This window comes from Oryza brachyantha, chromosome 1, assembly GCF_000231095.2.
Source record: "Oryza brachyantha chromosome 1, ObraRS2, whole genome shotgun sequence".
Lineage (NCBI taxonomy): Eukaryota > Viridiplantae > Streptophyta > Magnoliopsida > Poales > Poaceae > Oryza > Oryza brachyantha.
This window is the reverse complement of record NC_023163.2, coordinates 33,336,170-33,363,585: the sequence shown is the minus strand read 5'-3', so window position 1 is coordinate 33,363,585 and position 27,416 is coordinate 33,336,170. Positions and strand designations below refer to the sequence as shown.

The 27,416-nt window shown below is 38.8% G+C and overlaps 4 protein-coding genes and 3 non-coding genes across 11 annotated transcripts; 3 read left to right on the top strand and 4 right to left on the bottom strand.

Moving 5' to 3' along the window:
* The first annotated feature begins 1,406 nt into the window (after window positions 1–1,406).
* On the top strand, window positions 1,407–12,468 carry LOC102706703. 3 transcript variants are annotated; one of them, XM_006645338.3, is made up of 19 exons: window positions 1,407–1,898; window positions 3,498–3,577; window positions 3,682–3,732; window positions 3,820–4,326; window positions 4,472–4,726; window positions 5,091–5,156; window positions 5,552–5,728; window positions 6,418–6,469; window positions 6,545–6,829; window positions 7,097–7,207; window positions 7,497–7,685; window positions 7,990–8,265; window positions 8,707–9,315; window positions 10,111–10,619; window positions 10,719–10,779; window positions 10,854–10,922; window positions 11,119–11,321; window positions 11,698–12,001; window positions 12,082–12,468. In XM_006645338.3, the coding sequence occupies exons 1-17, from the start codon at window positions 1,626–1,628 to the stop codon at window positions 11,200–11,202; spliced, it is 3,654 nt and encodes a 1,217-aa protein (XP_006645401.2). In that variant the 5' UTR covers window positions 1,407–1,625; the 3' UTR covers window positions 11,203–11,321; window positions 11,698–12,001; window positions 12,082–12,468. The 3 variants fall into 3 exon arrangements, with proteins under 3 accessions (XP_006645401.2, XP_006645402.2, XP_040379130.1); XM_006645339.3 differs by having other exon boundaries at window positions 4,475–4,726; window positions 11,698–12,468; XM_040523196.1 differs by having other exon boundaries at window positions 11,698–12,468.
* Window positions 12,469–12,880: 412 nt separating this feature from the next.
* LOC102706520 (metallothionein-like protein 2B) lies at window positions 12,881–13,659 on the bottom strand. Its single transcript, XM_040527138.1, has 3 exons — window positions 13,505–13,659; window positions 13,319–13,396; window positions 12,881–13,202 (listed from the first exon to the last, which is right to left on the bottom strand). The coding sequence occupies exons 1-3, from the start codon at window positions 13,567–13,569 to the stop codon at window positions 13,094–13,096; spliced, it is 252 nt and encodes an 83-aa protein (XP_040383072.1). The 5' UTR covers window positions 13,570–13,659; the 3' UTR covers window positions 12,881–13,093.
* Window positions 13,660–14,798: 1,139 nt separating this feature from the next.
* Window positions 14,799–16,674, bottom strand: LOC102706242 (outer envelope pore protein 16, chloroplastic-like). 2 transcript variants are annotated; one of them, XM_006645337.3, is made up of 6 exons: window positions 16,422–16,674; window positions 16,056–16,107; window positions 15,728–15,759; window positions 15,494–15,527; window positions 15,301–15,368; window positions 14,799–15,213 (listed from the first exon to the last, which is right to left on the bottom strand). In XM_006645337.3, exons 1-6 carry the CDS (start codon window positions 16,533–16,535, stop codon window positions 15,073–15,075), a joined length of 441 nt encoding a protein of 146 aa, XP_006645400.1. In that variant the 5' UTR covers window positions 16,536–16,674; the 3' UTR covers window positions 14,799–15,072. The 2 variants fall into 2 exon arrangements, with proteins under 2 accessions (XP_006645400.1, XP_015694532.1); XM_015839046.2 differs by lacking the exon at window positions 16,056–16,107 and having other exon boundaries at window positions 14,800–15,213; window positions 15,727–15,759; window positions 16,422–16,664.
* Window positions 16,675–16,914: 240 nt separating this feature from the next.
* Window positions 16,915–20,982, bottom strand: LOC102704942 (protein TRIGALACTOSYLDIACYLGLYCEROL 2, chloroplastic). Of its 2 annotated transcripts, XM_040527921.1 has the most exons (6): window positions 20,763–20,982; window positions 20,137–20,693; window positions 18,909–19,238; window positions 17,926–18,041; window positions 17,579–17,669; window positions 16,940–17,458 (listed from the first exon to the last, which is right to left on the bottom strand). In XM_040527921.1, the coding sequence occupies exons 2-6, from the start codon at window positions 20,617–20,619 to the stop codon at window positions 17,366–17,368; spliced, it is 1,113 nt and encodes a 370-aa protein (XP_040383855.1). In that variant the 5' UTR covers window positions 20,620–20,693; window positions 20,763–20,982; the 3' UTR covers window positions 16,940–17,365. The 2 variants fall into 2 exon arrangements, with proteins under 2 accessions (XP_015688333.2, XP_040383855.1); XM_015832847.2 differs by having other exon boundaries at window positions 16,915–17,458; window positions 20,137–20,982.
* A 1,444-nt stretch (window positions 20,983–22,426) lies between these two features.
* TRNAI-AAU lies at window positions 22,427–22,500 on the top strand. Its single transcript has one exon. It is a non-coding gene; the product is annotated as a tRNA-Ile (tRNA).
* Window positions 22,501–23,939: 1,439 nt separating this feature from the next.
* On the bottom strand, window positions 23,940–24,013 carry TRNAV-AAC. The gene has a single exon. It is a non-coding gene; the product is annotated as a tRNA-Val (tRNA).
* A 2,446-nt stretch (window positions 24,014–26,459) lies between these two features.
* TRNAM-CAU lies at window positions 26,460–26,546 on the top strand. The gene is given in 2 exon segments: window positions 26,460–26,497; window positions 26,511–26,546. It is a non-coding gene; the product is annotated as a tRNA-Met (tRNA).
* The last annotated feature ends 870 nt before the right edge of the window (window positions 26,547–27,416 follow it).

The window sequence follows — 27,416 nt, the reverse complement described above, 5'->3', positions numbered from 1 at the left end:
TCAAATTCATCTATAGTCAATCTAATAGCCAATTTATATAATAGGTACCTACAAAACATTAGTACATGGTCCCACATGTCATATATATACTGTGTCTTGGAGTCCGCGTGCAGATGGCTATAAATTAGTAGCCCATCTCTCTTCTTTCTCCCCTCTTGTCTGTTTAAAATATGTTTATAGCTGGCTTATAGCTTGCTATTGTACCTGCTCTAAAACATCAATACATAGTCCCACATGTCATACACATATTTTTGTCTTGAAGCCCGTGTACAGCTGACTAGAAATTAGTAGTCAACTTATTTTTTCTCTCCCTGTTATCTCTTTAAAATATGCTTATAGCTAGTTTATAGCTTGCTATTGTACCTGCTCTAATGTGTTGTCCAGTTTTCAGTTTAAACACAAGATCTAACTCGATCAATCGATGGATCACAGCAGCCACACGCAGAGGCAGAGCGGTTGCATCTAAGATCCAAATTCCAAGGACTCTTAATAATATACTCCCTTACTACTGATTAGTTTAATTAGTTTATTGTTGCTGCTCTGACCTTAGAAAATATTAGCCAAAAAAAAATGGTGATAGTATCCATGCGAGGATGACGTAGCTCTCTACGTGTTAATGACTAGCAATTTCGTTTTCGTCATCGGCGATGAATGAACAAATTAATACTAGTAGGATCAGGATGCAAGTTGGTGATATAGGCAGTCATGAGAGTTACAAGTTAACCTATTTTTTGTGATTAGAGGCAGACGAGACAAGCGCGTAGCTTCGTCTTCATTTCAGTCTTTGGATCGCTTTCAGAGGTTTTCAGAAGTTGAGACTGAATCTTGATGCATGGTGTCCTACTCCTGTCCGTCCTAGGTGCATGACATGATATTGATAGATACTCATGCGACACACACATTATATTATATATGCTCATTTATATATACTAGACTTGATTGTGAACCCTGAACATGTTTATATATATGTTAGAATTTATTTATTTCAATCTAGAAAAAAAAACTAAAACATCTTATGTCAGTTTCCTAATCACTACTTCTTTTGGCTGAAGTAAATCATTCCTTTTGAGAGAGGAAAAAGAAAGGACAGTCTTGCTCTCTTGTTTGGGTTGAGATAATAAAAGTATACAGGCATAGCAGAGACAGAGTAGATGGATGGATGTTGGGCCGAATGAAACAACATACATGTTGGGCGAAGAAGGCCCACAAGTCTAGCAGCTCGTTGAATTCAATTCTTAATTAATTTCGTTGTACTGCACAACTGTGTGATTTATTTATTACTAGTATTACATTATAGTTTTTGTCTCCTACAAAAATAAAAATAAAAACCATATGTTTTTCCTATTTGGGGGGTTTTGGTTTTATTTGATGGAGCTAAATAATATAAATCAATAAAGAAATGGAAAAAAAATAAAGATGGTTGTCGTCTTCCTCCTCTCTCCCGACCCAGGGTAAGTAAATCGAATCACCAAATCCGACTCGCCGGAGCTCCGCCTTCGCCTCCCACGCCCCATCAGCCACACGCCCCCTGCCCTGCGATGCGACTCTGCCACCCAAATGCAACCCACTACCGCCGCCGCCTAGAGACCTAGAGCTAGGGCATCCAGGAGGAGAAGGAGATCCCGATGCCGCTCCACCTCCACGACGCGCAGCCCTCCAAGCGGGCCTCCGGCGCCACCGCCACCGCCAGCGCCCGCCACTACGCCCCCCAGCTTCCCCCGCACCGCCCCCCGCGATCCGTCTCCCTCGCGGCCTCCATCTCCACCGCCTCCGCCCGCAAGCCGCCCGAGCCGCTCCGCCGGGCCGTCGCCGACTGCCTCTCGCCGCCCGCGCCGCACACCCATGGCCCGCCCGCCGCCGCCTCCTCTGCCCCCGCCGAGGCCTCCAGAACCCTCCGGGTCAGTACTGCACTCCGCTTCCCTTCATTCCTATCTACTCCACTACATATCCTCATCATTTTTTTTATATATAGAAACTATTAGTAATTCGAGCTGATGCGTTTCTTTCTTTCTTTCTTTCTGAGGCTTTCACCTTCGGCTTGCGCTAATTACTTTATAATCCTGCCCAACTCACTCTTATTAATCTTGCTTAGTTACTGCTGCTCGTACACGCAGCTAATCGGTCATGACATAGGTTCTGCCTTCTATCACAATTAGGTCACATCTGACCCATAGATTCTAGCATTTCGATAGTTTCTCATACACAGCTTACCACAATTATGTGGAACCTAGGATTGTAAAGCAACCAATTCCTCAATTCTCACTAGCTTGGATGCAAAGTGTGCCAACTGTTGGGTACAAAGGATAGCTTACGGTAAATAAATTTGCCACTCTGCCTGCTTCTTATGGATCATCCAGGCAGGTGTACATGCTAAACTTTATGCTCTATGATATTTATATTTGGACACCTTTGACTGCACTCCAAGGTTTAGCAGTAGCCAGCTATACAAGATAATATTGCTGTATCTGAACGCATGCTTGTCGTACACGGTAAAACCGAGCAAATACCAAGCCCTAATTAATTTTGTCTAGCCTTCAGTTTCCCTTTGTTGATACATTTGAACTGTCATAACATAACTGCTATATTGTCAGCACATGTGTAGAGTGCACCGACTTTTTCTCTGGATTGTTTCGTTGCCAACCATTTAGTAATCAAATAATATTCTTAATATGTTCATTGACACGTGGGCAAAGGCCGACATACTGATGACAGTACAATTATATATGCCTTTTCTGTTATGTATGTCAATGTTAGACTTGTCTTATGCATTTAAAGTGTGATGCGGAAATTCAGACCTATGTATCATCAAGTATTGCATTTATCATTGTTTCGGCATACTGTTGTTTCTCTCAAATACACTATTCACTACTTTGAAGTCTGAACTTCATTATAGAACATTCAGTATCTATCTGGATAAGGCTGCTTCTTGGGCCATGCTAGTACCATGCTGCACACATATTAACTGACAAAAATCAGTGGTCAGAAGTGTGCAAAACCAGTAACACGTCTTGCTATTATGACTTAATTATACTCTAACTTGCTCTTATGTTAGACCCATAGACATCTCTTCTCCCTCTACAATTTTGTAATTCCAAAACTTGCTTCAGCGTGGCTATTTTATAACATAAACCTGAATGAAAAAGGTTGTGTAGAGATCTGACCCAACATGTCTGTGTTGTGGCTTATGTTTTAGGGCCGTGGAAGCTTTATGCTCATGAGTGTAGTTTATAAAAGTTTGCCTGCCTAATGTAAATGAAATATCCTGTATATCTAGGTGGATCTTGTTAAAATTTTGTCATTTGGCTGTTTGTTTTGTTAATTTGTCGGCATATCTTTCATAACTCTATCGGTGCCTCATATTTAGTTTCTCTGCCTTGTCTTTCTGCGTCCCTGCTCTTTTTTGTTAGCAAAGGTTATATGATGCATCCACCTTTTCTTTATCACCTCAAGTAATTCATATTTAATCCATTTTCAGTAAGTTTGTTATGTGCTTGCAGGATTATATAGCCAACCCATCAACCATCGATATGGCTTACAATGTGCTCATTGACCATGCTCTTGCAGAAAGAGATCGCAGGTACACTTTCAGCGTTGATATTTTATTTCTGGTTTATTTTGTGGCATTTGCATCAAATATTTTGATTTGTCTCCTATTACTAACGTGGTGATCTTTTCAACCAGCCCAGCAGTTGTCCCTAAATGTGTGTCGTTGTTAAAGACATATCTTATCCGGTAAGTTTATGGCCATTTGTTGGTCTCTTTTTTATTCTTGAAACCTATCTGTGCTAACAGTGAAACACTATGCCTCTTTATCATTAGGTACACCCCAAGGGTGCAAACACTACGCCAAATCGATCTCTTTTGTGCAAATACGATAGCAAAATGTGAACCATTGGGAAATCCGAGATCATCATCAGCTTTGCCACATTCCTCTGTTGCCGTCCCACCAATATCCAATTTTGCTTCACCATCTCTTGTGAAGTCTTTGAACTATGTCCGCTCATTAGTTGCGAGGCATATCCCAAAGTTGTCGTTCCAACCAATCGTCCAGTCTGTTGCACCAACCTCGACAAAACAATCGCTCCCATCACTTTCATCTTTTTTGAACAGGTCCTTAGTTTCTCAGTTGACTCCAGAAACTCTTACCAACAGAGATCTTGTTGAACCAAAGGAGTGCCATACCCAATCAGATTTAATATCATCAGCAAGTGAAAAAGCTGATGGGGGAGAGCCTGGAGATGATAGCAAATATATATCCTTTGACATTTTAAATTGGCGATGGCATGTATATGGTGAAAGGCAAGCATCGGCTTCTGCCAAAGAGAGGTAGTTCTTTTGTGCTTATTACTTGGATCATTTGTGTTGACTGGAATTTTTTGCTCTACTAGTTTACTTGTGAAGATAGATCATTTCAACTATTAAAAAGTATATCACTAATAGTCTTGTGAACACTGACTGCTTCCTGTATCAGCAGCAATGATTTTGCGGACCTTCAAGATTTTCATACACAGGGTTTTCTTGAAGTTGGTGCTGCAGCTCTTCTAGTTGGAGATATGGAGGCTAAGATTAATGATCAACAGTGGAAATATTCTTTTATCCAGGACTTTCCTGATATTGATCTGCTGCAACCCTCAACTTCTACAGCAAGTACCTTTGCATCATCACAAAGTCATTTGAAAGCAATAACCGCCTCAAAACGAATGAAATCGGGCCCTCACCAAGTCTGGTAGGTTTTTCAATGATGTACAGACTGCATTTCGGTTTGCATGAAACATACTCACACTGCCTTACATTCTTCTTACATTTCCTTCTTTGTTGAAAAGAAGCCCCCTTGACATATTGATGCTCTTCAAGAATTTGCCCTTGAATGGACATTTCTGGTTATGATTTGATGAAATTATTTTTTCAAGAAATAATAATTATTTTTGGGCATAGTTGCTTTTGACATCAGTGGTGTATAGTACTTCTTTTATGTCTACACCCTTATGAGTAAAATCACTAAGCCAGTTATCGTGCACAATGTTTATGGTTGTTGAAATCGACGATAAATTAAATTTTCTTATATATGAGACCATCTACTTGTTATGTAGGATGAACATACCAGCAAACACCTTCCAGCCTCGAGCACGTCCCCTTTTTCAGTATAGGCATTACAGGTACTTTCCTTGTTTCATTTATTCACTTTGTACATAATCCAGGACAGCATTTCAAATGCCTATACAAGTCCAGTGTCAGTGTTACATTACAGAAATGAACTGTAAGTGTTTATATTACAGATGAACAATTTGATGTATAGAAAAAAAAGGAACCAATGCTTAGTTGACAAACCTATGGGAAAAAAATGCAAATTAATGAGGCTCGTGTTACCTCTATGTTAATTTACCGTATTTATTTTAAATGATGGTTTTCTTCTGTAAATCAACACCACTCTTTTGAGTTATATAACATTGTTCTTGAGTATGAGTCTCGTGTCTCTATCTATTTGTTACAGCCATGTTTAATAATGCACTTGGATGAATGTCTTGCTCATTGAGTTATCCATATTTACCAGTGAGCAGCAACCTTTAAAATTGAACCCTGCTGAAATTTCGGAAGTCATAGCTGAAGTTTGCTCCGAGTCAACTTCAAATTCAAATCAGTTCAGTGCCCCGTCAAGATTGACCACCCAGAGTCGCCAACCTTCAGCAGATGTGGCATTCAGTGTCCTTATCAAACTTGTCATCGATATGTAAATAACATTACACCCTATTATTTTGATTCCATTTTGTTTTATTTTCTCCATTCACAGGCCTGAAAATGTTTCTAATATATTTTACTTACCCTGAAAAATGTGACCATGTAGTTTCTTTTAGGTTTTTTACTGATAGCTCAATTGCTTGCAGCATTATCATGACTCGAAGAAGCATTTATTACCTGAAAAAAAAACATTTTTTTAGTCAAGGCAGCATTTAGAGTATAAACACATACTTGTGTCTTGCTCTCGTTGATTGGGAGTTCAAGCAATTAATTGTTGTTTCTGTGTATTACCTGTCTCAAAGTAGAAAAAACGACTTCTTTCCTGATTCGTAGTACTAGATTCCAGTACTAGGTTTTTCTATTTGAGACAGTGGGAATATGTATAGGAACAATAGTGATGTTGTCATCTACTTCAGGAGATACAGTACTAACTTTGATGTATATGAGTAAATGTGAACACTTTTCAGTAAAATAGTTGAGATTATTGTGATCCTGTCAAACACTTATGGCAAGCCTGGTGTAGCCTTTTTTTCTTTTTAACCCTACAGACTTTGAAACCCTTATTTAGATCCCTTTGTTCAATTTTTGAAGTTTCTGCCTTGCAGATATCTCTTCATATATCTTATGCTGTGCATATTATTCTGAGGGTTTCAGTGATTTCTTTTATTTTGTTTGGTCCAGGTATATGATGGACTCGGAGGCTGCTGCCCCTCTGACACTATATATGCTTGAGGTGTTCTACTTTTTGCATGACAGTGAACTGAAAGGGATTATGCGATTACATCTCTAACATTTATTTGCTTTTTAGGGTATGTTGAGCTCTCAAAAATCGCCTGCCAGGACAAAGGCATTTGATCTGATCCTAAACCTTGGGATCCATGCACACCTACTGGAGCCTATGATAGTTGAGGATGCACTACTTATTGAGAAAAGTGAAACTGTGAACCATTCTTTTATGAACAGTGAATATGGAAGTATGGATGATCAGAGGGCTACAGAATCTGAACAAGGCCAGAGGATTAGTCCTGCTATTGATCAGTTTGAGTCGTGGCTTCTGAAAATATTGTTTGAGGTTCTTCTTCTCCTTGTTCAGGTGATTGTTTCTCAATCAAATATTGATTTTTATCATATATGTTGGTACTTCAAATTGAGTCTCCTTTTTTGCCCAAGTAATTTGCAACTGATGATTATGTGCTGGTGCTTCTACCATTTTGTTTCCTGTGGAAACTGGTTGACTCTTGAGTTAATTGATGTTCTTTGTTCTGTTACATTTATCTTTATGCTTTTCTATGAGATGCTAAGTTTTATGTAGGCTGATAAATATCACATATGGTTCTGTTTGATACTCTTGGTTTCATAGATGGAGGAGCGGCAAGAGATTGTATGGGCATCAGCTTTGAGTTGTCTATTTTATTTTGTATGTGATGGAGGGAAAATCATTAGAAGCCGACTTGGAGGTCTGGACATTAGGGTAAGGAAACATATCTTTCTTCTTTCAAAATTTCACACTCTTGACTTGCAGAATTTTCTTAGTGCAATTATTCACATGCCTTCATTTTTTATGTAAAAAAAATGTACTGGTTTTTAATCTTGGAGTGGTAATTGCAATTGTGCACTTGATTAATCATTCATTCCTTTGTGTCACATAGGTTTCAAAAACACTGTATGAACACATATGCTATGTACTTACATTTAATTTCTGTAAGTAAATTATCTCTTGTTGATGAGGATCTGAAATTTCCTTTTTCTATCATATATAGGTTATCAAGACTCTTCTTGAGATAAGTGTGGAGCATTCGTGGGCAAAAGTAGTGCACAGCAAACTTATTTGCATGCTGACAAATATGTTGTATCAAGTATCTGATGGAGCAACGAATGGTGCCCTTGATACACATTTTCTTCCTGACCAGATCGATCGTGTTGGTGGAGTTGACTATATCTGTCTCGAGGTACTATATCTCTTTTGCACGTTTAGCTGGTTTTTTCTTCTTTATCTATTTAGTATCTTGTGCACAAACTGCTAGTAAACAGTAAGAAGTAATGAATTACAATGGTTTATGGGCCTGCCAATGATCTGTTCTTTCTCAAACCTAGATGTCTTGTTATCAAACAATAATTCAGCTCAGTATCTTTCTAATAATTGTTGTTCTCAGACTCCATCAAGAGGTTTATTGTTGGGGTATTTTTCATTCTGCTGCATTACTCATTTTATGCACCGAAAAGATGTCTATGTTTATACCTTCTCATTTGCAGTATTCACGAGCCAACTCAAGGGAGGAGAAGCGGAATTTGTTCTTTGTTCTTTTTGACTATGTATTGCATCAAATAAACGAAACATGCTTGGCTGGAGGCCTTTCGACCTACACCTATGATGATGCTCAGCCCCTTGCTTCCCTTCTTTCGTGTGTTGATGCCCCAGAGGCCTTCTATATATCTGTGAAGCATGGTGTTGAAGGTGTTGGAGACATGCTGAGAAAAGCTATATCAGCAGCTTTGTCACAGTCAACAGAATATGAGCAGTTGAATGTGGTATTATACCTCGACTTGTGTGCTAATATATTTGTTGCACAGTTATGAAGCTAAGAGTAGACATAGGACACTAGTTAGCAAAGCGGCTTCATTTTTGTTGACTTTCACTTTCATGTCAATAAATCACAAAAATACATGATTGTGCGTAATGGGTAACTGTATCCACAATCTGCACCTAAAAACAAGCAACGGTCGTGACCAACAAATAAATCCCTATTCTATTTGGATTAGTTGATAGATTGGCAGATTGCTGCTATGCACATTTCTTCTGTTCATAGGACTTCATTTCTATGGTCTACAGACAATGCAATATATGTTAATATTTTCTTCTGTATAAAGTAGGGATTAGGGATATTGTTGGATGAACTTGAAACATCACATCGTTTTTAGAAGAAAAAAACTGTTTCTGTTTTTATCCTGATTGCCTTTTGATATTTGCAGCTTCTGGACAAGGTTATCAGGAAACTTGATGGAACAGTCAGCACATTTTCTAGGATTGACACTGAGTTTACTTATATGATCCAAATAACAAAATCTTACAAGTGTTTCAGCAGCATTAGAGATGGACATGAAGATGCTGATGTTGCACTTAGAGCAAGGCTTTGCTGGGCTACTTTGCACTCGCTTCTTAACTCGCAGATTTCATCATACAGGCATCATGGATATATTTGGCTAGTTGAATTGCTCCTTTCTGAAATCAGTGAGGAAACAGATGGTTCTATATGGTCTAAAATCCAAAAGCTCCAAGATGAAATTGAAGTTGCTGGAAGCCAAGATTTGTCATGTTCAGAAGTTTCATTGCCTGTTTGTCTGCTATGTGGGCTTCTGAAGTCAAAACATAACTTCATTAGATGGGGATTTCTATATGTTCTGGACAAATTTTTGATGCGTTGCAAATTATTATTGGATGACAATGACATGCAAGAGCACGCAGTTGCTGATCATAGCAAAAATCGCCTGGATAAAGCTTTTGCGGTTATAGATATTATGAACAGTGCTTTGTTGCTTGTGGTTCAAAATAATGAGACAGACCATATTAACATCTTAAAGGTGATTACTTTCACATGAGTGTTTGGCACTTGTGGTGCAAGCCATCATTGGTAGTGTATGTAGCAGTTTCCTTGTTAAAACATAAAGAGTTTTTCTGGTACTGGGGAGGCACCAAGAGGTACTGATGCCTAGTGTTAAATTTTTTAAACCCCTTTTGGTCCCTCCCAAGGATCCTAAAGAACACAAGATAAAATTGACTTCTTAAATTTTGCAAAGGGGACTTTTATGGTATCAGTTTTATTTAGACAATTTTAGGAGTGACATTATAATGTTTCTTGATTATTTGACTGTTCCATTACTGTACTGATCGTTGCTCATAAAGTTTGAATTTAGCATGCTCAAACTCTCCCCAGCTTGCAGTTTTTGTTGTCAGGCTGGTACTTCCTTTCTGGTGTCAACTACTTCCTATTACATTTTCTTTCTTTCTTTTTTAAGTGGTAGGCATATTTTGTCCTAAACATTTGGCAGCAATATACCTGCTTGGTCGATTAGTTTATTTTGCAGTTGACATTAGTATCTTACAGCTAACAATATCCTGGCATGTAAGAACTTCTGAGAAGAGTTCTGATGAATCTTCATCAATATACTCACAGCTAATTGTAACCAAGCTAAAAATTTTCCAAGTCCAACTTTTGTTAAAAATATGAAATCAGTTTTGTTGTCTCCTCACCTTTATTTAACTGCTTAAAGACAGTTAGTTGCCTCTGTGGTCCCCTGTGGAATGAGCTGTTTGAACAAACTACTATTCTTGAATCTTGTGTTTAATCTTCTCTGACCTGTATTTTCCCCGTGCAGATGTGTGACATGTTGTTTTCTCAATTATGTCTGAGGCTTCCATCTTCAAGTGTGATGCATATGGGTGGCCTTCAATCCCTTGGTCAACTTTTTGGCTGTACAACTAAGAACATTGAGAGCCATCTGGAAACCCTTGCATCGCACCAAAATGTTGGAAACAAGAACCTTTGCAGGAGCGAGACATTGCAAGATATAAGTGTAAATCAAACTGCTCAGTCCACTTTACTATGTGAGACATCAATGGCAGCACTACTTCTGAGAGGACTTGCAATAGCTCCTATGCAGCTTGTAGCGCGTGTACCAACTTCATTGTTTTTCTGGCCATTGATGCAACTTGAAGGTGCAGCTAGCGATGATATTGCATTGGGTATTGCTGTTGGTAGCACAGGTAGAGGCAATCTTCCTGGTGCTACATCAGATATTCGAGCAGCTCTTCTTTTACTCTTGATTGGTAAATGCACAGCTGATCAGGAGGCTCTTAAGGAAGTAGAAGGCAACGAATTCTTCAGGTAATCTTTTCTGTGCTACATAGATTAGTCACTTGATGTGTTGTATGTGTAGCTAAGCTAACACATGATGTTTACCCTTTAATTATTCAACACCAACAGGGGTCTTCTGGATGATACTGACTCAAGGGTGGCATATTATTCTGCTGCCTTTCTTTTGAAGGTATGCTTCTTGCAATCGTCGATTGTTTGGTTATAGTTCTGGTACATTTTGCTTAATACAATTTGTATGTACAGAGAATGATGACAGAAGAACCCGAGACCTACCAACGGATGCTTCAAAGTCTCATCTCAAAAGCTCAACAGGTGGGGCCTCATTTCCTATCTCATTATGGGGGCAGAATTTGAAATTTTACATGAATGCCATCTATATGCATCAGTTTGTCTAGATTAGCTTCTGCTGCAATGTCAGGTGCTTCAAGTGACAGGAGGTTTCATATTTCCATCTATATCTGATCTCTCAATTCTGTCGGTATTGACATGTTATTTATGTTGTTGCCAGTGTAATAATGAAAAACTCCTGGAAAACCCATACCTTCAAATGCGTGGGATACTGCAGTTGTCAAATGATCTAGGAGTTCAATAATCACTTGGATATGCTACATTTCGGTGGATCAAAAATATGGACTAGAATTGGTGCTTTCAATTATACGCTCATTGCAGTAGAATCTGTTGCTGCATTCCTCTGCTCCAAGCTATGAAAAGGTGTGTGCAGCTAAACTTCATCACAACGTACCTTCTGGCTGCAGTTCCTATGAATTTGCTAACGTTGTTTTGGATAACCCCTCACTAATTTTATCTCTTGTGGTGCGGCACATTATTTCCTCAATGCTGTGATGCTTCTGGAAATAATATATGTCCTGCTTAGGACTAATATTTATTTATCGATACATTTCCTCTTATTACCTATATCGCGTACATACTGCAACACAACGTTTCTTCAATCCTTGCGATGGAATTTGGGAATAGATGACCTGTTCGAAATGCACATATCAATAATATCTCTGCAGTTGACCTGCTGTGTTGATCTTGGCATGGCGTAGTTTATGAGGTTACTAATGGGTTTTGACAATTGTTTCAGATCTTACTGCATCGTGTAAATTCCTTGGTCCGGATGCATGGACATGCCTCTGAATTTCTTAATTCTTTAAAGGATCTGAATCACCCCTCATCTGCAAGTTGATTCGAGATTATCCTGTAATGAGCATCTAAGTTTTGTGGCTACCTCGATGAGGTAATAACTAAGTCAGAAGAGGTGCCGCGCATAAGTGCGAGACTGCAGTTTTGTAGCCAAACCATTCAGATTGAGCCAGCGCAACTTTTTGTGAGGCATGCTGGGATCAATAATAGTCTTCCCGTGTTTGTTTCCATCGCAAGTAAAAAAGGTGTGTATGCTAGTGTTATTTGTTACCTGAAGGAAAGTAACCTTAGATTTGTATTGAGACTTAACATTGTAAATGTGTAGGCTAAACAGAAGATGGAGTTTTGGTCATGCTAATTGAATTCATCTCTTGTACAACATAGAATGTAAAATCTACAATTAGTGCCATTTTGTTAGTAGTTGCTACTCCTACTTGCTAGTACTTACGAGGCAAGCATTCAGCAGTAAATCGGCACATGAGGACAGGAGCAAGTCCTCACGGTGATCTGCTTTCAGTGCATGCATCTCCTGGCCACGGAGCCGCGGCACCTGTGCTGTGGCAGAGATCAGTGATGGCATCTCTAATGGGTTTCAGTTCATTTCCTTCTAAATTAAATTCCTCCGTTTGAAAGGAGACCTCAATGGTGTGCAATCATATAGTTTGAAAGGGCCATTTAGACAAAACTTTTGAATCGTACAAATATCCTCTGATTATGCTTATAAGTTAAAATTTTAATTTTCAATTTAAGTTGATCTGTGGTTTTCTTTATATAAGTTTATTTTTCAACCTTGCTTTTAGGTCGTTAAAAATACATATATAACTTTTTCTTATATATAAATTACTTTTCGTTCCTCTTATGCGCCTATCTATCTAGCATAAGTAGCATGGATGCAAATGGTATGTCCAACCGGCACCCCTCGAATGCTGCAGAGGATAAGCTCCCATGTCTGTCTCTGTCTGGCACTCAAAACTTTTCTGTGCAGTAATTAGGATCTTGTTTCACTTCGATCTTGTTGAGAGGTTATGCACTGGGTGATCGAATTGATAATTCGAAGATGTAATATAAAGCATCCAGTTAGACGTTACATTGCACGCAGGATTATATTTGTATTTTGAGTCCGATTAGCAGTTATATGAGTAAGGAATTTTATTTAGGGGCCAGGCGGCAACATGACATACAGGAGACGCTAAGCTAGCAGCAAAGTGAGTGTGAATCAATCACCTTGCCCTTGCTTGCTTAAGGTAGCCATGCAGTGGCCCTGATGAGGCGAGCGTTACATTACATAATAGTAGTCGCAGCTAGCTGCGTGCATGTTGATGATGATGGGAGATCATCTAGTTGCAGTTGCAGCAGGAGCAGCCGCAGCTGGTGCCGCACTTGCAGGTGTTGCAGCCGCAGCCGCCGTTCTCAGCCCCCATCTCTGATCCTCCCGAAGCAGCAGACCTACAAATTATATTATATATGATCGATGGATCGTCCATTCATACGTCCTACGTACGTACTAGTATAGCATAACTACAAATTGAGTATGAGATGCATATTTATATAAATAATATTACCCCTTGTTGGTGGCATCGGCGAGGAAGGTGGTGGTGGTGGTCGTGGTCGTGGGTTCCACCTCAGGGTACATCTTGCATCTGCATGCATCTATCTATCGTCACTTGATGGATCGATATGATTCAGTAAGCTAGCATATAGTATAGATATAGAAGTGCATGCATCTGTGTGCATAGGGATATACGTACCCGCCGCAGCCGTTGCCGCACTGGCAGCCGGAGCCGCATCCGCAGTTGCCACCGCAGCACGACATTCTCAGACGCTTCTTCTTCCTCTGGCCACTAGAAGCTTAGCTAGCTGTGTATTAGCTTGTGAATCGCTGGCCTGAGGAGCAATGGCAACGCACCCCGGCCCTATTTATAGCCAGCCGTGTGGGCGCGCGAGAGTGGAGAGACGAGATCGATCGAGATGGAATTGGATGATACCGTGCATGCTAGGTATCTAGGTGCAGAATAATTAAAGGAAGAAGCAAATTAAAATGGATGGGATGGGAGATGGACCGATGCCTCACGCACTAGCTAGCTGCTTAATCACTCCATCTGCCAATGCAACAAGAAAGGAGAGGAGAGAAGCAAGGAATGGACGCCATGAACCGAGGGACCACCATCACCATGCGCTTAGAGAAGAGGAATAAGGATAGGAATAGGCTGCTCGATCGCATACAGTAGCCTCTCCTCGTCTTGTTTGATCCATCGGATATATATAAGGGTCCATGCTATATGTGTAGCTCTGTTAAATTTTGCTAAGTTAATTAGATACCATGCTGATCTAACATGCATGGCACGCCTGTGAATCATGTGGGCAAGCACTAAGAAATACATTCTTTTTCTCACCTACACGATCATCGTCTAGCTAGATTAATAGCATGCATATGTGCGTGTGCAACAACATTTTTTTTAAAAAAAAATTGCATGCCTACCTATATATATCGATCAGTATGTGTATTAATTCAGTCATAATTAACGACTATATATGATACACAATTCGACTTGCTGTTTTCGTTGAGGCAGTGGCGGATCGAGCAAAGATTTATTATAAAGTAAAGGCGAGCTGCAAGTGGAGCATCGTCTCGTCTGTGGAGTGTCAATGTCTTTGTCCCCTGCATGCAGTAACTATCTGTATGTATATAGCTGTGGATGGAAATAAGCTGTGTCAATGGCTACCTGTTACTATACTAGACGACAGAGAAAATATTACACTCGTAGCCTGCATATATACTGGGGTAGTGTACAATAAAAATGTACAATATGATGATGCATGTCGCAACCAATACAATTGGTTTGAGCATCACGAAAAGTTAACGTAACATCTAGCTATCTAGCAGTGACGATTCCAAACAAGAGGGATAAGGAGGATATGGAGAACGCTCTCTCCTCCATTCTTTCTCTGCACAACATATATTCACACGCAACTTTCCTCATAAAACAAACGCAACTTCCAACAGTTAAAAGCATCGCACAACAGCAGCGATGGATGGATACGTTTGCACAATTATTGCCCGGCCATCACAATTCAACTGCTACTAAAGCTAGCTGAAACTAACATTGTATGCATCATCTCGCTCGTCGGCAAACGCAGGGCCAGTCACAGAGATATATGAAAAGCTCTGATTGCTGTAGTTTTGCACACACATAGGAAAATGAGATAATTAAGAAACTTTTGTTAATTATTACTCTTGACCTTCTTGGGGAGGGACATAGATGAAAAAAAAAACTTAATTAGAAGGTACTACTACTACTAGTAGTAGTATTCATATTCAGGTAAGGTAATTGAGGAACTCTGCAGCGGTGGCAATGGCTCCCCCGGTGATGGCGTTCTTCACCACGTTCTGCCTGTGGCTGTTGCTCGCTGCAGACACCAGTGCTCCTGTCACGGCGCCTCCAAGCATCGCGTTCTTCTGCTCAATTGCATCGATCCAAGGCCAGGCATCAACTAATTAATCAAACACCATATAGTTACTTAATTAGCAGGTAGTATTAATTACCCAGTCCCTGTGACCACGAATTCTTTCGATTCCATACTCCATGCCCACGTATACACCCGCAATAGTACCTTGAATGTTTGTTTCTTCCTTTGTTAGATTGAGTACGTTGACAGCTTTTGAGCAAAGTTTTAGTTGATAAAAGAATGGAATAAGAGTAATTAATATGCAAGATGAGTTGATTAATTAGTCGTACCCCAATATGCGCCTTCCTTGCACATTTTCTTGAGCTGCAGCAGACACACAAATTCAGTAGAGCAAGATCAGCGCTAGTGTAGCAGTACAAGTTGCAGCCTTTATTCGAAATAACAAAACGGTGACTCCCTTTCTGAACAAATTGTCCCTAAAGGAACGGCGGCCATCGACCAAATGGGACAATGGATATGGATGTAAGCGAATGGAAATGTGTTTATCTTTGTATGTACTTAACTGCACGCTCAACTTTGTGCTGTGAGACGTCTCCTGCAGGAAGGAAATATGTCAAAAGTGAAAACGGCATGCAGCACTAACTCTGAAAGTGTGTTATTATTCGATCGGTGGATAAATTCACGAGGACGAGGTGTATTACATATTATTATGGTGTACAGGAACGAATGACGGCCACAGGACATGAGCATATATATGATAGAGTGGTGGTGTGGTCCTAAATTTGACGTATAAAGATTAGATTCATGTTGTTCATGTTGTGTCATTGTCCCATTTGAACGAGAAATGGACATGATGTGGAAATAATTCAGTAGGTGAAACCAAGTAACGACCTCTCTGGAGGCAGTCGAAGGTCTCTTCGGCAGCGACCTTGCAAGCGCCAACCTGTATTAAATACAAACATGTACTACCTCCATCCCTAAATATTTAACGCCATTGACTTTTTCATGTACGTTTAACCATTCGTTTTATTCAAAAAATTTACATAATTATTAATTATTTTTATATTATTTTATTTATCGTTAAATATACTTTTATGGTTTACCTATTGCACAAAAGAATTTGAATGAGACGAATGGTCAAACGTATATAAAAAAGTCAACGGTGTCAAACATTTCATTTAGGAACGGAAGGAGTATATTATATATGGAGAGACGACAACGTATATCTGTATGCAGAGATGAGATCGAGAGAGTTACGGCGCCAATCTTGATGAAGCCGTCGACGGTGCGGTTGAGGAAGGGATGGCCCATGTCGACGGCGAGGTCGAATCTCGGCGATGTCAGGCTGCCGGAGAAGCCGCTGTGAGCCATGCTGATAGAGATCTAGCGCCTTCCTCCTCCTATCCTAGCTCCTAAATTCGTATAGAAAAATACGAAATATATACCGCACTTGCAAGTCAGGAGATGAAGAGGCCAAGTTTAGTTTAGTTGAAGCAGTCGCCAACTCCAGCATGCACTGCATTCCTTCCGGGATAGCTTACCTCTTCCCTTCTCCTGCCCTCGCATCCATCCTACCACTATCTCTCTCTCTCTCTCTCTCTCTCTCTCTCTCTCTCTCTCTCTCTCGCGGATGAATTTGATGATTTCAGAATCTGGAAGTCCATGGGCCTCAACTTCTGTCACCATCGACTCACTTCTGGGCACATAAAACATCCCAGTAATACATACGCTGCAATAATACGTGAGACTCTAGTACACGCCAAGATGATTCATTCACAGTTTCAGAAACAAAGGTGGTTTCATGTATTTATGCATTCCTTTCTGGTCACCTTTGCGCAAAGACAGAGAATGAAACATCACAAAATCAAACAAAAATCGGCCTACAATGCCTCCAAAAGAAGAAGAAGATGCCTACACAAAACAGCTAACGGAGATTACACCTTTCCCCGTCCTTTTCTTGTTCTAATTAATGATCTTCAGGAATGACTTGGAAAACAAAACAAAACCAGAGATCACTTCATTCCACTTCAAAAAACTCATCAAACATCGGTTCCCCTCTGTCCAAAAGACCTTTTACTAAATCTCATTCTCAACTTGCACTTTCCTCTTTCCCCCTATTTTTTCAAGAAATGCAACCTAATAGCAAACTCCTGTATCGGTGCTTCCCAATGGCGAAAGCTCCTCGTGTTATTCATGAGCAATCACAACAGTCTGCTAAGAGACTTGATAAGCAGCTTGATGTTCCGCCTTGTCGCCTCATCACCCGTGAAACCAGATATGTCTGAGCTGATACTCTGGGAAGTAACAAGTAACCAAAGAAGGGTACAGCAAACGCCGAGTCAACCTGATGCTCTGCTTGAGGAATAACCAAAACTGACCCAATTGATTTTTTTTTAAAGAGTATATAAACAAACCTCAATATTCTTCAGAGTAAAGATAAGAGTGAAAATAGACTGCTTAATAAGATCAGTGTTCTCAGGAGTAAGCATGGAAGACTTCAGCCTTCTGCAAGGTAGCGCAAGAAAAATTTGTCATCACATTCATTGTAGTAGATTATATAATAGGATGCAATGTACATTTAGGAATGCCTATTTGAATTCTATGATTTTGTAGGCTCTCCATAATAAGAAAGTAATAGCTTGATGGTTTATCAAATTCTTCAATTATTGTTGTTACTTATTGTGACTTACCTGAAGCAAGATGCTTTAAATCATAATTGTATAACGAACATGTAATATAACACAATCCTTAAAACAAGTACCTCAAATCACCGGATGCATCAGCCAGACCTTTAGCTATAGTCTCCACATCCTTCACCAGATCACTATCACGAACCTCAGAAAGCAAAGGTTGAATTTCTTCAGCTAATGCTTCTATCTGTTCCATCACTAACATTTAAATGGATGAGTACTACTGTTCAGGAAAATTATCGAAATTTCCAATAAGAAAATAGGATTAATCACAGCGGCACATATGGAGGAAGCAACATCTGCCACCTCCTTTTTTCCTTTTCTTCTCAAAGCATGCAACATAAACAAGAAACCTAACACCATATTCCCACTAATGGAGGTCCCCTACCTTGACAGTGCTAACCATGCATGCCATAGTGCAGCTATGAGATAGCGATACAAATAGATCATACCCTGAAACATTCAATGGTCAACCAAGTAACCAACGTGTCACTTAAGTATGGACATGGACAGGATGGATCGTTTTTGCCTTAGTTTTGAAACTCTAGCATTTTACAGACATATACAAATGGATTATATACTTTGGTATGCAGTGGCCAGTGAATGCTAAACATATGCAAGAAATATAGAAAAAGCATGTTGATAGATGAGCTGTGTACAAAAACTTCAAACCAAATAAATTAAGCTAGAAAATCTAGTTTGAAGTAATAATCATAAGACAATGACATGATCTGTGGCTTGATATACATGATACATTGACATGTTAGGAAGAACTGTCAGGATATGCAGCACGACGCCCCAATAGCACTAACTGGTAAAGTAACCATTCTTTACAATATTTAGAAAGCCGTGAGGATCAGAAAAGACCGCTGCACCTTCAAACACGAGTATCGAAATTTCACCATAGGGGTAAAAGCATATGAACAATGAAATTTTATTAAGTGATACTAAGAAAAAAACAGTATTGGTTGCAAAAAAACTGATTAACTAAATAGGACAAATATATAAGTATTTCTCCTATTATGCAAAGGCAAGAACAGTGAGAAAAATGTACCCGTGAAAGAAGGGGCTGTGCTTCTTCCATTATGGACGCTACTTTTTCAGCCAATTTATAGCTTTTATTAACACCAATTTCCTCCATATCTCTTCCTAGACGAGTAAATATTCCAACCAGTGCATCTAAGCTTACTCCTTGTTTCCCTTTCATCCTTTCCTTATCACAGAGAATTAAGCCTTCTTTCGAACATTCTGGATCAAGTGGACCAACTGAAGGTGTAGGAAGTGGGTCTTTTGGTGTTATATCAATCAGCGTCTCCATTAGAAGACCAGACTGGTTCACCTCAACCACTGAATTGCGGGGCACAATAATTTTATCATCTTCAACCTGTTATATAATAGAATAGCAGATATTCAGCACTAGGGGATTTACACACTGCAGAAACGCAAATGAAGGCAATAGGCAACACTAGATGAAGGAGCTACTGTTGCCGAACTTACTGAATGGAGTGATGATTGAAAGCTAAATTCAACCTAATCTTCTAAGTGGAAAGTATCGGTAAGAGAACTAATGAGACCGGAGAAATTAGAGAGGCAGAAGAAATGCAAATTAATGGCACATTGAATTTGACAAACTAAACTATGGATTCATTTCAAAGGGTTGTTTCATTAATTATAAGAAGTTTGGGCAAAGTCCTACTTTCAAATAAATCACATAACTGCAGCATCAACTTTATATTGAAAAATGTGAAATCGCAAGTAAAAGGTACCCATCCAGAGTACAGAAAAAGCATCCAAAGGAGGACATGACCCCTCCCATTCATGAGAGGCTGAAATAACAGAAATTCAGTGTTCAGATTACCACATCGGGTAAAATCAAGGGGTTATACAGCCATCAAAATAATATATGGGTCTTGTCCTTTCTCAGTGAATGACTAACAAGTAACACGAAATGAAATATATATTCATATACGTTGTTTGAACTGAGTCTCGTTGATTAAGATAGCATCATATTTCAGTTAATAGTTAGCAGGAAGGAAAGCCAGTTAGATTACACATGCAAGACAATGTGTTCTATTAATATGCATTTCCAATTAAATGACAAGTTACATGTTTGGAAATTGAGAGTGGCAAGAGGAGGCAATGAAATAAAAAGTACTAGTGCACTAGGTCACTAGATCTATCTTATAATGATATATATGTGTGTCCCACTAGTAGTTTGGTTAAGAAATGCAAGACATGGATACATATGAAGTGTAGCAAGAAAGGAGGGAGAAGGGAAAAACCTCAACATAAGCATCAATGCTCTTGAGCGAAGAGTCGACGCGGACGACGTTCCCGACGGTGACCCCGCGGATGCGCACGGGCGTGCCGACGCAAATCCCGCAGGCCTGAGTGAACTCAAAGACGGCGTGGTACTTGCGGAAGCGGGAGCGCAGCTGGAAGCCCCGGAGCCAGGCGAGCGCGAGGGCGAGAAGCGCGGCCCCGGAGACCATGAAGAGGCCGACGCCGCCCTCCCAGACGCTCCGCTTGCCGAACCCGTAGTCACCGAGGGGCTGCATGGTGCGGCGCCACAGCGTGCGGGGCACGTCGAGGAGCGGCGCCAAGGGGTTGGTGTTCCTGTTGCCGCCGGCATCGGGTGATTGGGCGGTGGCGGAGCAGGCGAGGGAGTTGCGGCGGCGGGCCCTGGGGAGGGCGAGGGCGAGGGCGGGAGGAGGCTGCGTCGGGGAAGAGGAGAATGGGGGAGGGAGAAACGACTTGGTGGCCATGGCGAAGACAAGCAAGATCCCAACGAGGTCTATACCCTACGCGCTAGCTGCATCATCCATCCCCATCCCTGTGGCTGTGGATAGGGTACTATTGAGGCGATTGGTTGGCCGGCACAAGCACGAGTGAAGGAGGCGGGCTTTACCTCTCGGAGGTCGGCGGCGGATCGGAGCCGGAGTCGGAGGAGAGGTCGTCCAGTCCGGTCCGGTCTGGTCTCCGGCGGCGGTGCGGTCCGGCCCTCGCCTGCCCTGCTGGACTGGACGGCGTCAAGTACCTATGAAAATTCAGGAGTGCGCCTGCCTCCTCAAGTACTACCTGATCATCTATTCTTGGGCGAAATGAAATATTGATTCACTTCACCACCTGCTTCTTAATTACGGAGCATTATTATCCTATAAATCGTTCATTCATGTGCTACTAAGCCCTGAACTCCACTAGTAGAAAAAAAAGGCACAGTGATGTTTTATGTGGTGAAAGAAAAATACTAATAAACCGATTTATCATTTTACACATGTACAATATTGTCCATATATTCTCAACAGTCTTCAAAAAAAAGGGAAACACACAGCGGAGGAGACTAAAATACTCCCTCATAGCAAATAATACACCAAATAGTAATTAATCTGTTTTCAAATCCAAGATATTTATGGTAATATTCACCGTACTAGTTGTTCGATCCATCATCTTTCTTATTTGAATTTTTTTTTTGACTTGTTTGGCATTTTAAAAGAAAAAGTTATGAGAGATAGATCGGGAAATACAAATGGATGAATTGTTAGAATTAAGTGAGTGTAAAGAATGGATGGCTAGGATTGAATTATATATTTTTCATGTGTGAGATATCTTTTTCTAAATCCATTTGCCAAACAAGTCATTTCATTTTATCCTCACGTGTTTTCTACTCTTTTTAATTCTTCATTTTCATTTAGTAAGCTCGCCTTCGGTAAGGAATAGTAAGTTAACTTACCCAACGCAAAAAACGTGCTACATGATTAATTAATTATTAATTATTTAAAAATATTAAATAGATTAATATGATTTTTTATATACTTCTCTATAAAATTTTTTTACAAAAAATACACCGTTTAACAGTTTGGGAAACATGCGTGCAGAAAACGAGGGAGGTGAGTTAACTTACCGATGTTACCGAAGGCGGCCTAGCAGAGGCTGCTATAGTATTAGGTTTTATTATTTGAGCTTTTTTATTTTTCTTTAAAAAGTATTTGAAGGTATCATATTTTTAATATAAATATTATTGTAACTCAAGGTACCATAATTTTACATTAAAATTTTTTTAAGTACCTTAATATACTTATGAAGGATGGTAAAAATAACTTTTATTATTTGGATACCGAGATAGAGGTTATCCTGTGTTCATTAAAACCGAGAGTCGCACAGTCTTTTTTTTTTGCAGGTAATGATATATTTGTAAATAGAAAATAATTTACAAATAAAACTTTTATATATATGTTTTGACGATCTAAGAGTCATGACTGAGAAATAAAATACGATAAAAATACGAAAAATCTATTTAAATTTTGGCTTATAAACGTAAGCATAAATAATTGAAAAAAAACAAGTAACAGACTGACAGGTAGGTCCTGACCTCCTGTTGTAGGTGGAGTTGTTTTGGGGTGGGGCGTGTGAGAATCGTGTACCACGTTGGGTCGGTGCGTATCCTTTTTTAAAAGAAAATAAATAAAGAGGCAAGGGCGTCGGTCATTGAACTGATTCGCTGCATTTGCATTTACAAAAATAAAAGCCACAGCGTTTATGTTATATCGTCATCTCAGCATTCAAAAACAAAAAGGCCTATTAGCTCAGCTGGTTAGAGCGTCGTGCTAATAACGCGAAGGTCGCAGGTTCGAGACCTGCATGGGCCAAATTTTTTATTTTAATTTTTTAGCAAAATAAGTTAACACACTAAGGTGTCAGGTTTTGCAGGTATATTTATTTTCTTTTAGTTTTCTCAAACACAGGTGTTGGGTTTTTTGAACACATATTAACACACTGAATTTTGAGCATTTTTTAAAAAAAGTTAACACACTAAAGTGTCAGGTTTTGCGGGTCTAATATTTTTCTTTTAGTCCCCAAACACATGTGTTGGGTTTTTTGAACACATATTAACACTTTGAATTTTGAGATTTTTTTTAGAAAAGTTAACACACTAAAGTGTCGGGATTTGCAGGTATATTTTTTTTCTTTTAGTTTCCCCAAACACAGGTGTTGGGTTTTTTGAACACATATTAACACACTGAATTTTGAGCATTTTTTTAAAAAAAGTTAACACACTAAAGTGTCAGGTTTTGCAGGTCTAATATTTTTCTTTTAGTTTCCCCAAACACATGTGTTGGATTTTTTGAACACATATTAACACTTTGAATTTTGATATTTTTTTTAAAAAAAGTTAACACACTAAAGTGTCGGGTTTGTAAAGACAAGTTGAAGTTCAGCATCCAAAAAATCAAAAAGAAACGGCACATATTGTTTTTTTTTTGGGTTATTCACGGAAGATTGACTTTTTTATGTTATTTTTCAACATACTGATGTGTTGGGTTTTTTTTGACACAATTAACACTCAGAAATTTGAGATTTTTTTAAAATATTAACACACTAAAATGTCAGATTTTTTTAAGACACATTGATTTAGCATCCAAAAAAATCAAAACAAACACCGACATATTTTCTTCTTTCATCTCATATTTTCACTTTTGTTTATGCTTATATACCAAAATTTAAATTTAAACCTTTAATTTAGGGTTGATATTAAAGTTTTTTCACCTAAGTTTATTTCTCAGTCCCGGCTTCTATATCACTAAAAATACGTATATAAAATATTTATTCACCAATTATTTTTAAATTCACAAATGTACCGTCTAAACAATCACCCTTTTTAACACACTTAAGTTTGAGAAAATTTTTGTTTGATTTAATATTTAATTTAACAATCTCAAGGAAGACATGGGTGTGAGTGAGCCCGTGGGTAATCTATGGCCTCAATCAATTAAGTTTTATCTCAACATCTTAAAATACATTTTATTTGGTAGTTAGAAACTAAAATCAAACATAATTTACCTTTGAACATCTTAAAAATGTAATATAATTTATTTAGTTAAAGTAAAGCTGACCACTAATTACTGCAGGCCAATCGGAAGGTCATGTTAGCATACAAATATTTTTTTATAAATGTATTTGATGTTTTATTTAACAGTGAAGGTCAGATCGACATCCAAGCAATTACATACTGAAGTTTGAAAATTGAGATTTTTCTTGAAGACACTTCAGGTCAGGTCAGGCATAAAAAAGCGCAAAACGAAAAAATTGGCTTCGCCCGGGTTCGAACCGGAGACCTTCAGTGTGTTAGACTGACGTGATAACCAACTACACCACGAAACCTTGCTGAGACCTAGTTACACGAAACACTTGTACAGCTTATTGAAAAATCACAATCTCTTAGCTTGTCCGTTTGTCATTCTTGCCGTCAATGCTCCCAGCCGGACTGATCAGATGCAACAAGCCAAAGTAGCTATATTATTCTGATTAGCATTACTTTATTAAAAAGGATTTGATAGGTTTCATGGGCAGTCACCTAAACTTTCGCACATTGCTAAGACTAAAATTACAGTGCTATGCACAGTGCAATTTTAGGTCATTTTAAGTTTTTTTTAATCTACAACTGTTATCATATTTGGTTTTACTTAATCGAGCACACAGAGGGGGTGCTGGCGCAGTTTGTTAGTGTGAAGGTGGAACCAGCCCACCTAATTTAAATCGTATATTCCACACGAGTGATCGTATTTAATAGTAATTATTTTCTTAATGGTAGATGACGTAACCGTTTACTGTCCTAACTAAGATCCATTAGATTACCATCCAATAGGTACTCTCGTATCCATCTATAATTCCATGCACCTAAAATATAAAATATAGATACTCTAGTAGAAATTTCATTAAATGATCAGCAAGAGCAGATTAAGACATTCTCCCTCCATCCTAACACAAACCAACTTTAAGTAATTACACTGTCCCAAGATGGACTTTTTAACGATACTTCTGAATGATTGTGAATTGTCTGTTGCTTTCAATTCAACAAATCTAATTTTATTACACAACATAACTACTGACAGGGTTACGGGGAGGGCTTAAAGAAATTAAACATACGTTTTAGGATTCCTACGCGCGATATATGACTACGATTTGATAGTTCAAAGCAGTGGTGTGGAAGACGGAATACGGAAGTCGGACGGAGAGGGTACCGCCAAATGATTAATCGGAATACGGACGATTAATCGGAATTAATGGAAATTTAACGTTTTGTAAATATATATGTAGTTGATAATATTTTTCTTTTGTGAAGCTGGTAAATGCATCATACAACTAGTCAACTACATATGTTTCACACTATTGCTACTATATTTAAATAGAACAATCAGGAAAATGGTGAAAACGATGGGAGGCTATTGAAATCAGGAAAATGGTTGTTTGAGAGCTAATTGGTTCATTGGAGATAATACTTTTAGATCGTTCAAGAAGGAAAAGATAAAAACCTACAGTACTCAACTATTCCTTAGTAGAGAAAATGAGATATATGTACCAACCTGCAATCAGTTCAGCACAATACAAAGTTGCGAACAGATCTTTGATTGCGTTGTGCTCTTCAGAGAAAAACTTCAAGCATGATCTATTTGATTTGGAAGAGGATTAGATAGAAGAAATCAAGAAACTAACCCTAGACTTGCAGGCTTGCATAGCAGCGGCGGGAAGGCCAAACGTCGTGCGAACTGCAGTGGCAGGGAGGATAATGAAAGGGCACAACGTACAGGCACAGATTACATACTACACAACGCAACTAATGGACCGGGTTTCTTGTTGTGGGCTGGGCTTTTCACCGTTTATACGGCCGATTAATCAGTTAAAACGGGAATTATGCGTTCTGGAACGCTTAATGATGACCGTATCGCCAAAACGTGACGGACAGGCCACCGTATCCGTATATACGCCCGTATATACGGCCGTACTAACCGTTTTCCACGACACTGGTTCAAAGAATCAGCAATTCAATAGGAATCCTCCCCTCGCCACTTCAAAGGGAAAGATCACCTACTCCATTACCTCCTCCACTAACCTCTGATAAAGGGAACGTACGCTTTTCAGTAGAATTTTATGCGGATAAAATTAAAACTTAAATATATAACACTACGATAAATTTACGTACCATATGTCGTATAAAATAAATAGATTTGTAAATATATCTTATTCGAGTTTTAAATAAAATATTTAATATAGTAACAGTGTCCCAAATATAAATCAACATTACATTCTTGCTACCTACTACCAATACCACCGACTTACCTGCTGACCAATACTACTTTTATATTGATTAAGGATATTTTAGTATCCTTATTCCGTACCAGTATTGTACTAAGGCCCCGTTTAATTCCTAAATTTTTTAAGAGATGTGTTACATCGAAAGTTTGATCACCGGATGTCGGAAGGAGTTTTTGGATACAAATAAAAAAAAATTTCACAGCTTAGCTGAAAACCACGAGACGAATCTTTTGAGCCTAATTAAGTTGTCATTAGCATATGTTGGCTACCGTAGCACTTATGGCTAATCATGAGCTAATTAGACTCAAAAGATTCATCTTAAGATTTCTCCCATAACTGTGTAATTAGTTTTTTTTATTTTATCTATGTTTAATACTCTATTTAAATGTTCAAAAATTGATGTGATGTTTTTGGAAAATGAGAACTTCTGACACTACAGAAATGAACGTGGGCACGTTGCTGAAAAGGCAAACAGAGTAAAATTTAAATGTAAAGTTTAATCAAGCAACACAGTGGGGTGGTGGCGCAGTTGGCTAGCGCGTAGGTCTCATAGCTAATTTGAGTGATCCTGAGGTCGAGAGTTCGAGCCTCTCTCACCCCAACTCTTTTTTTCCTTCTTTTTTGCTCACCCTAATTATTTTTTCTTATTTTTTACTCTACTATTTATATCATGAGATGTTTTGATTATAACTATATTTACTTATAAATAAATGAATACATATATATGTATATATAATGTCCTTGTACCTAAGATTTATTTATAAATTAATGAATATGTTGTATATTGACTAGTATCCATGTTTTACTTAATTCATTTGATATTATAAGATATGTTTTACTCTAATTAGATTTGTGCATGGATTTATATATATATATATAATCTTGGGAGGGCCGAAATATCTTGTAACGTGAAATTGAAATCGAGGTAAAGAACTTCAGAGAACAGATAGAGTAAGTTTATTTTTTTCTTCTTTTATCTGCGAAGAACAGGTAGGGTAAGTTGTAATAGCGTGTACGTAACAGCATCTTTCATTTGCAGCGCGAGGACACTGTCAAACCAAACCAACCTTCCTAACAAGTTCCTGCAAATAGCGCACAGCCAACCAGCGACCGCACCAATCAACCTTCATAAGATTCTCAAACCATTTTCTGTGCAATTGTTTAGGACAGGAGAAAGGGAGAAGACAAGTCAGATTATTAGATTAATAATGGGACATACACCAGGCTGGCAAAAAGAGGAGGGAATAATCAAGACTTGTCTTAGCCATAGTTGCATGCTTTTCATAATGTTCACATGTACTACGCATATGTTCCTTTCTTTTCCCAAAATTCTTCTCCTTTTTCTTTGCACTACTGTGGCAGTAACATCTTTAAGACACGCAATGCCATTTCTTTCCGATGAAAAGAATCTCCCATTTTTAAGCACAACCTACCAAGTGCAATGGCACCAAACAAAAGCTGAAGCCTCAAC